Consider the following 11,114-nt stretch of genomic DNA (forward strand, 5'->3'; position numbering starts at 1 on the left):
CAGCACTATGACTTTCTCATGTCCAGCCCATGTTGGCACCACTAACTGAGTCCAAAGGGTCCATTAGTAATTTATTATTATATTTGGATGGGTATATAAAAGACTTGTACTCCTATCAAGATTGGGTATTATCATAGTTTGAGTGGGTATATACATATACTATATAATAACATGAATAGATATACAGTAAGCTGATCACAAATTAAAATAAATAGTACTAAGATCTTTTGTACTTGGGAATGCAACTGCTTACATGTTTTCCTCATTGAGCAACTTTGTTGAATTGTTCTTTTTTAAATCGATGAGCACAAGGGTTTTCTATTGTTATTGAAATCTAACCCATCGTACATTCTCAAAATTCAAGAGACGGATAATATGATCCATTAGTTCTATTTCATATGATATTATTTTCTTATTAGTTCATGAATTTGAAAATAATTTAATTTTGAAAGTCTCGTTTTACCTTTTAATGGCATACTTTTATAGTTATAATAATGTTGTAGCATGCTTAAGAGTACAAACTCCAAAACATTTTCCGTCTTCTCTCAAACTTTGTTTCCGGTGAAACTGTGATTGTGTCACATAACGCGAAATGGATGTAGTACTGTAATAACCTTCACTTTCACTTTTTTCCCCACCACATCTAGTGCACTTCAATACCACTCAAATGTTTAACACAAGAAAATAAAATTAATAAAAAATATTAAAATAAATGAGAATTCAAATATATGCAAAACAGAAAATCCGATCCTAACCTTTAATTATTTCAGGATTTCTCCAGCTTGCATTTCTTAAGCAACAATAAAAGAATCACTTTACAGTGCCCCTTTTGGGTGCAAATAATAAATAGATGAATAAATAATTCTCCCACTAAACTGAAGCTGGATATTTTACCTATAAAACTTATAGACAAAGCACAAAGTTAAGAAGATATATTCAACAAGGAGAATTTAACACGCAGGCAAATTTTCCCTCTTTCCAAGTCCAATTTAGCCCCAGTGACTAACCAATGCCCTGGACTATCCAATGGCCCTCTACATAACTGTGTTGTATCCACAAATTTCAGTAGCTTTTGGGTTTGCAAAGGCCCCGGTGGCCCAGTCGGATACACGCCGGAATCCACCACCACTAGCGGCGTCTTCTCCTTCTCAGATAAACCGGGCGTACTAATAGCTGACAAAAAACTACCTGACTTTGTACAACTTTCTAAGGCACATTGCATCCATTGAGATTGCACAATGCAAGAGTTGGAAACCTTGGAATATAAAAGTCTAAGGTGTAATATGCTCTTGGTTTCGTGTTTTTTAACGTGGAGTTGAGCTCCTGTGACAATGAAGCTCAAGTCTTCCCCTGAGGATATCCATTTAGGATCGTACTTTACAGGGGCTGTGCATACGTGTGAGAATTTTTTCCATTGAATGGCTTCAAAGTATCGATCATCGTCGGGTACATCTTCGGATCCGCGCCATGTTAGTGGTTCATCTATCTTGTCTTGAAGGAGTACTGGAGTGTTTAGCAAGTGTTGAAGATGTATGGCCAGCCTGAAACAATACCATCTTGATTCACATATCGTACAAGCAGTGAGCAAACCAAGATTGTACGAATAAATTTTCCTTTTCATTCAATCCTGTTTTGTTACAAACTTACAATATCAAAACTAAAATATAATACAGTGTTCATTGTTTGGCTTTCTCGCAATGTCCCTTATCAGTTGCCTCCCCTTTTACTTTGTTACTCCCTCCATCCCATATTAGATAATTAGTCGCACAAGCTTTATTGGTTCTTCATTTTAGAAAAGGTAGTTTACTAGATTCAAAATAAATTATTTATACATATTAAGTGAATTAATACAAGATCTATACAAAAATTACTGAGTTCTGTCGTAACATGCACTACTGTAACTCCGTCCCTAATTAGTCGAGCTTAAAATATTTATTTCGCTTGTATTTTATATTAATCTGTAAGAACAAGGAAGTTTAAAAGTGATGGTTGAAAAGTTAGTTTTATAGAGAAAATATCATATCAAAGTTAAAAATGTAAATAGTTAAATTAATTTGAACTATAAATTTATATGGAAGTATGTAGGGAAATTTAGCCAGCTATATTATAATAGAGCGTTATGTACCACTTTTATTTAGGTTCGTACTTAATTATATTCTATATCTATATTTATCATTTATGTACAAAACTATTAATTAGAAGAAAATAGAAGATTCCTTCAATTTAGCAATTCATTCTCTCCTTCGCCAACCCCTTCTTAAAAATTTGAATTTCATCTATTTTTCAAAAGATTTCACATCTCATTCTCTCTCCCACTTACTTATCACCCAAAATCGGTACTCTCTCACAATGCAGACGAAAATGGCAAAACTTTTGTCTCTAAAATTGCAGTTGTTCTCCATTGACATCCATTAAAAAACTTCAAAACTTTGAATTTAATATTCAAAATTTACGAATTTGTGATTTGTTTGGACCGGATTTTCTTGCAAATGATGGGGAATATATATTGTAGTTTATATATCAATTTTGAGAAAAATTGTTTAAGTTTAATTTATAGTTGGTTTTAAATAAAATTTCAGATTGAAACTCGAAGATAACGAAGTTGCATATCATAAATTTATCACAATTGTATCAAAATTGTGGCCCCGTTTGTCCATAATTATTTTTCCTTTTTTGCAAAAATAAATTTCAAAAATGTGTTATCCATGAAATTTTACACGTTTTTAAAAATGACTCGAAAATGAGTTTTTCAAAATTTTCAGAAAAACTTTTTTCCTCACTCACAAAACTGCATATTTTTCAAGTGAAATGCATGTCCAAACATAATTTCAAATTCCAAATACTATTTTTCAACTAAACTCTAAATACTACTTTTTTCAAAAATTACAATTTTTATGTCCAAATGCCTATTGTATGTTACTTGTATCTGATACATCAATACCTAAAATACTACCTGATACAATACTAATACAATTATAATATAATATTATATCAAATTTTAAGTTTATAGTTGTGATTGAAACTTGAAGAAGATGAAGATCACAATTGTATCACAATATTTCGTAAATATATCTCAATTATATCACAATGTATGATAATTGTATTAGTATTGTATCGGGTATTGTTTTAGGTATTAATGTATTAGGTACAAGTTAGATACAATCGTGATATAAGTATGATACATTTATGATATAATTATGTTTTAAGTATTGATATATCAGATATAATTATCATACAATTCTTGCAACTTTTTCGAGTTTCAATTTGAATTTTCACCTAAAACCAACTCTATACTTGATCATTCTCCCTCAAAATTAAGATATAAACTTCAAAGTATATTCTCAATCACTTGCAAGATCACTCAATCCAAACAAATTACAAACTCGTAAAACTCGAATATCGAATTCAAAGCTTCAAAGCTTTTTAATTTAATATTTAGCAGCCATATTAATTTGTATTAATCAACTACTTATTTTCTTATTAATCAAATGTAGAGTAAACCTTATGTGTGTTAATGATTACCAAACATTATGTGTAGTTTTGACCGTAAGAAGTGGGGACCAACATTAAGTGAAAAGCTACGTGAATCGGCAGACAAATTTGCATAAAAGAAGAGGGAGAGATGAGAGGAGTGAAAAAGGAAAATATATAACTGAATCCCTTAATTAAAGATTAAGGCATTAATAATTGGGTGAGAATCTTTTAAGAGATATTGTATATAAAATGTTTAAAAAGTTAAAATATTTATTGAAAACTGAAAAACTTTGAGAAAAATGATAAATAAGTCTTTATTATAGTATATAGAGGAAAAAATTGCAAGAATGTAATTAGTGCAACGGATACCAAACATTTTTACTGAAGGAATATTACTTATCTAAAAGGAGTATGATCTCGAGCAATCAAAAGAAAGCATTACCTGTCACACTTCACCCCTTCAAGATAAAGTCGCATACCAGTTACCGGTGTTTTTCCAACAATTACCTGATAATAAATAGTGTATGTTCATAAATCATAAACAAACTTTTTAAGGGTTTGTGGAGTTAACATGAATGTTGAACAAGGTAAATTTAAATTTATGAAAAAGAAAACAGATAATATAACATAATTTCTCTATGTTACTTTGTGCAGAATGAAGTTCCAACTATTAAACTGCAAATTCAGTCTAAATTCGATGAAAGATAAGTAACTCTTTTCCTTTTTCACTTTTTGGTAGAACCATGGGAAAATGACACGCTCTCAAAGTAAATAGCCGAAAAATATATATGTTTTGTATATATATACACTCTATATATTATATATAAATTTTATATACTTTTTTGGCTAACAAATATAAATAATTTCTTGCGCAGGCTAAAAGTGAAAAAACCCCAGAGCGATCGAATTTACCTGAGTTGGGTTTACGTAAAGCTTGGGGCCCATCAAATTGAAATGAAGGGCTGGAGGTCGAATGGACCTATTTGTAGTTGGGCCTAAAGGAAGATCATTATGAATAGGGGCCCACATCTTGTGCGCTTGAAAATCCAGAAAATACTGCAAATCTGCTATAGGTGGCTTGTCTGCACATCAATACATTAATTTAATATATTATATACATTAGATTATTCAAAAACAAAAATCTACTATCTGACATATGTAGTTCAACTAACACATTATCCTCTATTTCATGTTTGAATTATTGTAACATCCTTGGTTAAAGTAGAGATAAAGACCTTTAATTCAATTTGGCATTTATTCAAAAAGAACATTTTTTTTCTCTCACCAATCAAATGGAAAAAAATAATTTAAAATGAGGAAGTTAGCTAAAAAGAAAAAGACTTGATGAAACATTTTTCGGAAACATAAACTACCTTTCGTGTAATTAAATAAAAATGGAGATTAATTATTGATTAATATTAAAGAGAGAAAATTATTATCGACTTACATCGAAGATAAAGGTTGATAGCATGTGATAAGAAACCCTTGCCAGGAAGACCTTTGAGAAGGGAAGTAATGGGAATGAAGTTGAAGCCAATTGCATCTGGGTTTGAAGCTACTGTTAGAAGCCATTCACTGTGTGTGTTTGCTGTTAAATCTCCACCTCTTTTTGAACATATCACTGTTACTCCCTGCAAATATTATTTTCAGAAACCGGAAGTACGTATTATTTTCCCGCTTCTTATGCATGCTTCAGTTTCCTTGAACTTGTGTTTGATTGTCAACCATATATATATATTTCTTGATTTTTCCAGCTAGAATGTAGATTAAATTAAGCAGTCACGTCTCGTCCAAAACCTTGTTATATACATGAGTGATTAATATATAAAGTTTGACTAGTTCTTTTCCAGTGAAATTTTTTCAATCCTTGAAGATACATGCACATAATCAAGTTAGAGAGATATTTTGATTTTAAGACAAAGTCGGCAGCAGAAAATGACTTCATCCTAATTATCTTTAGTAGTTTCCAAGAATCTAATGGTTAATATTGACTTGGAAACCTTTAGAGTTTTGATAGTTTGCAAATTATTGGTAAGTTAATAAATTCAAAGAAAGCTCCCAGGTTTTTTATATTAGAATCTTCTAATGTCAAAGTTACTCTATTAGCTGAAGAATTTGGACATATGATCTGTGTATGATACAAATCAAAGCAAGAAAATTGACCTATCAATTCATGAAAACTCAAATAAAAAATCAGGTTCATCCAGACCTTTCTTTAGGTTTTAAGGTCAAATTATTTGGTAATTATTAAATTACTACTATGAAATTTTGGTGTAATTATGAATTAGTTTTAAAAAAAATGAAGAGAAAAGTTTCTTTAAGTTTTGGAATGGAGACATCTGACTCATAACGTTCTGATTTTTAACCCCTCCCACCTGCTTCTCTTTCCCCACACCCGTGGCTTTCCCCTTTTTTGGAATCAAGTTCCTTGTTAACTGCCACCAATCTTGATCTCTTTTCATTTGTTTTGAATATTATCAAACTTAGTCTAACCTTCGTAAATTACACTAAAGCAAACAACCTCTAAGTACTCTATAAAAGCGAGCATCACACGTTCACTTTGTTTTAAAAATCTAATATTGGAAAATCGATATCTTCACTTAAATATCTTTCAATATAGATTGAAATAATACCTATAGGTATATAATTTATGTTACTTAAAAGTAAAAGTACCTCCTGGAAGTTACTAGATATGGATATCTCCTTCAATTTTTTATTTGAGGGAATATTTTATTCATGGGAAAATTTAGGTGCATTTTTCATTATAAAATGGATAAGCTGATTGAAAATTAACAATTATCAACATACATCTTTTGTGGTAGCTGATGGGAAGTCGCTGAAGATATTGGGTTGTGGATCAAAAACATTGAACGCCTCCAGAGCCTGCAATTCAGAAACAAAAAAGAAAAAAAAAAAAAAAATGTTCAGTTCAATTGAGTTTTTTTATATATATGATATCTGAAAAAGTTCTTAACTCAGGAAGTATCTCCATTATTATGTCTTGGCATTAATTCGAGCTTACTCAGAATGTTTAAACTAACTATATTTGATGAATAGACTAGTCAGGTTAAATGAACTAGTACAAAATTTAGACTTATGTTAGGAGGAAAAATTTCTCATACGATTTTTGCAATCAATTCAAAGAACTCTTTTCCAGAAAAAGGAGATTAATTTGAAAAAAAGAATAGAAGGATTATTAGAAAGAAGAAACCTTGTGCTTTTGTTCTCGTGTTTTGCATTGGTGAGGAGAGAAGTTACAAATGCCAGTGAATAACTGATCACCAAGTTCATCCAATTGGTTCTTGAGTTGTGATGGTTCCATGTTGGAAAATTTGTGTTGCCTAACTAGGACCACATCTTGTCCTCCTATACTCAACCCCACAATTATGTGGGTACCATATTTCTCTATGAACCTGTCACAAATCACAAGTAATTAATAAAAATTATATATCAATTATATTAAATATGAATAGGGGGTGACAAAATGATTAAAAGAAAATAATTAATTACTCATATTATCTACTAAAAAATGGGTTGGATAATGAACTTTTTAAAAACAGATCAAATATGGAAAAGAACTATATTATCCATTTAAAAAATGGATAACTAATGGGTTTAACTTTTACATGTGTAAAGCCTCAAATTGTGGGTTCCTCAAGTTTGGGAGACTAGCTAGTAGTAATTCTCCCAAAAGTGATCATATTCAAAAACTCATCTTATCCGCCGGTTAACGTGTTGTTTATCTGTATTAAATATAGGCCAACTCCTCATTTTCTTTCTTAAGGTTTTATATTTATTGACCACTAGGGCACCTAAGAGTATGGCTTAATAGTCAATAAAGTGGGTTGAGAATTATGAGGTTTCAGATTCATATCTTGCGGACAGAATTAGCTTAGCTGGTAGCTATTCAAGTTTTAGGTACCTTGTAGAACTAACTGAAGTGTGCATAAGCTGACTTAGAACTATGGTTATATAAAAAACGGAAAAGGGCCAAAAATGCCCTTCAACTATTTGAAATAGCTCAAAAATGCCCTCCGTTTGTTTTTGGTATCAAAAATATCCTTACCGTCTATGTTTTGAACCACAAATACCCTTAAACCGTTAGTCTTGCCATTAAAGGTGACATGACATTCCAACTAGGTTAAATTTGCTTACATGGCCATCAACCTAAGCAATCCAGCATGGCAAAATTATTTTTCCGAAAAGTATTTTTAAAATACAAAATCAACACTTATTCCGAAAAAAGTAAAAAAATTCCGAAAAAATTATTTATTTCGAAATTTTTTATTAAAATACAAAATCAACATTTATTCCGAAAAAAATAAAAAAAAATTCCGGAAAAATAACCCCCAAATATTTAATTCGAGGTTGCCTAAACAAGTTCGACGTGCAATAAATCCTCAACTTAAGCATTTAAAATAGTAGAACATAAATCCTCTATCTCACTCATCATAACTAAATAATTTATTTTGTATATTATATATAATATTTTAATAAATAAATAAGTTTTCCGAAATATTTTTACTTTTTTCGGAATGTGTTGATTTTGTATTTTAATAAAAACTTCCGAAATAAATAAGTTTTTCGAAATATTTTTACTTTTTTCAGAATAAGTGTTGATTTTGTATTTTAATAAAAATTCCGAAAAAATAATTTTTTCGAAAAAATAATTTCGCTATGCTGGATTGCTTAGGTGGATGATCATGTAAGCAAATCTAACACAGTTGGACTGTCATGTCACATTCAATGGAAAGACTAACGGTTTAAGGGCATTTGTGGTCCAAAACATAGACGGCAAGGATATTTTTCGTATAAAAAACAAACGGAAGGCATTTTTGAGCTATTTCAAATAGTTCAAGGACATTTTGGCCCTTTATAAAAAAAGAATAAGGTCGAAATCACGAAAAGATCGTTACTTTAACTAAGTTTGTATCAGCATCTTTCCATTTATAGTATACCTTATCTTCTTAAATTTTAATGAATTTAATATAGTTTTTGGTTTGATTGCACGAATTTTAATTAGACTTGTTCTCCCCATTGCCAAGTTTTCTTCTTCAAGTTTTTATATTTGTGAAATGATAATTATAGTATAAAAGTAATCATTTTTGTTGAAGATTAAGCTCTAAACCACGAAATAGTGTTATTTTAAGTAGATCTGCATCGTCATCTTTCTATTTTATAGTATGCTTGATCTTCTTAATTTGTGCAATGTTTTTAAAGTAATTTAAGGTTTGAATTAACGTACTTTAATTAGACATTTTCATGTCTTGTTATGTTAAATACTAGAAAAAACTACCCAAAAAAATCTTAAAGGTCAAAGGCATAGTTTCCTTTTTGTATATATAACCCAAAAAAAAAAATCAAAAATAGAATTTGTTGATTTTCTGGCACAACCATAAAATATTAAACGCATTAGCGACCAAAATTTTCCTTTTCTCCAAATTAAGTGTAAATTTCATGGGTGATCATTAAACGTTGTATTCATTACGCAAAAATTGTTTTTTTTTTTTTGTTATGTAAAAATCATTCAATTTTTTATTCATTATCCAAAAATCACTTTTCTTTCTTTTGTTACACAAAAATTATTAGGGGATATCATTCAATTTTATGTTTATTACCCAAAAGTCACTTAATATCCATACATTTAATTTCATGGGCTGAATGACCACCCATGAAATTAATTAGGGGGCTCTTTTGGTGTTTGAAAACTTCTAGGCATTCTAATGTGGAACAGTCTCAGCCACCAGATCTTCGGGTGTAGATTAATCCGGTGGAACAATTCTACTCTAAGCTAATTTTGGCCAAAACAGGGGAAAAGAATACTATCTCTATTCTAATTTATACGACATATTTTTCTTATTGAGAATTAATTTGACTTATTTTTAAAATTAAATTAAATTTATTCAATTTAATATTTTAAAATTAAAAGTTAAACATTAAAAAATTACAAAAAAAAATATAAATTGTAGTTATTCTCACGTCAATATGATTAAAAAATTTATTTCAAAATATTGGTCAAGTTTCACATATTTTAAATTTCAAAAAACGAAATATGTCACAAAAGAGATGATGCCAATTATGAACAGTGTAATTTTCAAAAAGAAAAAAGAAAAAGAGAGTAATTGATTCTGACTTCCAGTGTTCTCTTATTGAATTTAATCAGTTGATCAGGTCAACATCACCCCCATTTGCACGCCATTAATTCCAAGGTCAATTACCTATAAATTTGTTTATTGTTTCCTTTTCCTAACGAAACATTTGCTTTCTAGTCCATAAAACATCGATATATTCTGATTTTGACCCATGTAGTATCTGGTTAAGCACATTAACCTTCAATTGATTGAAATTATGTACTTTTGAAATTTAATGAATTACTAACTGTAAAATGATTTATTTAGTCACGTATTATGCTAAATTTATGTTTTTGAGAGTAATATAACTCTAAATACTAGTATATATAATAGATTTCCTGTGTAAAAATATGGAGTACATTTGAATTAAAAGGTGAAAAATGAAAAGAAATGAGATGATATTAAAGTTACCTTGCAAGAGCAGCAGGATCCCAAGTGGAAGGAACAGCATTTATAACTTCATCAACCAAAAGAAGAGGACTTCTATCAATATGAACATCAAACAATATAATGAAGTAACCATCAAGCCCTAAGTAGTTTGTATTAGCTGCATCAGTTGCCCATGAACCACTCTGAAACCCAAACATTGAATTAAACAATCCTGATGGTATTTTCCCAGCCACTGAACTTTTTCTGTTCATAAATTCAGACATCTGTTTGCCCAAAAAAACAAAGTCAAACATTTGATAATTAACTTAAAGAAGATGATGAGGAAGAATTAAGAGGTTGATCTTGCCTGATTAAAACTAAGAATATCAGACTGAAATCGAACTCGATCGCCTTTATCACATTTAATATCAACAGGGATATTATTAAAAGCTCCAAAACCAGGTACCATGATCTCCTTTGTGACAGTTTCATTGAGCAACACAAGTCTTTCATCTCCTTTACAATACTTTAGTCGAAAATCGCAGGTCAAATCGAAGCCTTTTCCGAGGCTGTTGATAGCCTTCTCTACAATACTATTATTGTTCATTTCCTTGAGCCTGCTCTATATATGTTGCTACTAATTTGAAGATGATCTTTGAAGGGAGGGTTTGGGTTAATTGAAAAGGAATAGAGGGAAGAAGAAGAGCGAAGGTGTGTGAATGCCAAATGGGAATCAGTTTTATACAGAGATAAGTTTGAATAGAAGAAATTAAAATGAGAATATGACTTTTAAGTATGGGGAAACTTCATTCTCTTTCTTGTTTATATTTGCTGGAATTTCCCGAGCTTTTAAACTTTCTGTTATTGTAAGTAAAGCGTGTAAGATAGTCTGTTCAGCTATATATATATAGTCGTAACTAAAATTTAACACAGAACGCGCTTGTACTCACTGCCCGTGCACCCCTTGCAAAAAATAGGAGTGCCAAACACGGAGCTGAGCTATATTTGGAGGAGTTAAACCGGGTTAAAGTAGTAACCCGCCTATTATCTGCTTGAGTCAAGATGAACGGGTCAATTTAAAATGAACAATAGAATATTATTTATTCAAGAGAAAAGGGTCAGAACTGCCATTGAGTATTA

The 11,114-nt window shown here is 30.4% G+C and overlaps 1 protein-coding gene across 1 annotated transcript; it reads right to left on the minus strand.

The window, feature by feature from the left end:
• Window positions 1–753: 753 nt before the first annotated feature.
• On the minus strand, window positions 754–10,853 carry LOC107810839 (MACPF domain-containing protein At1g14780). Its single transcript, XM_016635668.2, has 8 exons — window positions 10,342–10,853; window positions 10,017–10,258; window positions 6,686–6,887; window positions 6,283–6,357; window positions 4,922–5,105; window positions 4,387–4,556; window positions 3,917–3,981; window positions 754–1,541 (listed from the first exon to the last, which is right to left on the minus strand). The coding sequence occupies exons 1-8, from the start codon at window positions 10,579–10,581 to the stop codon at window positions 923–925; spliced, it is 1,797 nt and encodes a 598-aa protein (XP_016491154.1). The 5' UTR covers window positions 10,582–10,853; the 3' UTR covers window positions 754–922.
• Window positions 10,854–11,114: the final 261 nt, after the last annotated feature.

Source organism: Nicotiana tabacum, chromosome 9, assembly GCF_000715075.1.
Source record: "Nicotiana tabacum cultivar K326 chromosome 9, ASM71507v2, whole genome shotgun sequence".
NCBI lineage: Eukaryota > Viridiplantae > Streptophyta > Magnoliopsida > Solanales > Solanaceae > Nicotiana > Nicotiana tabacum.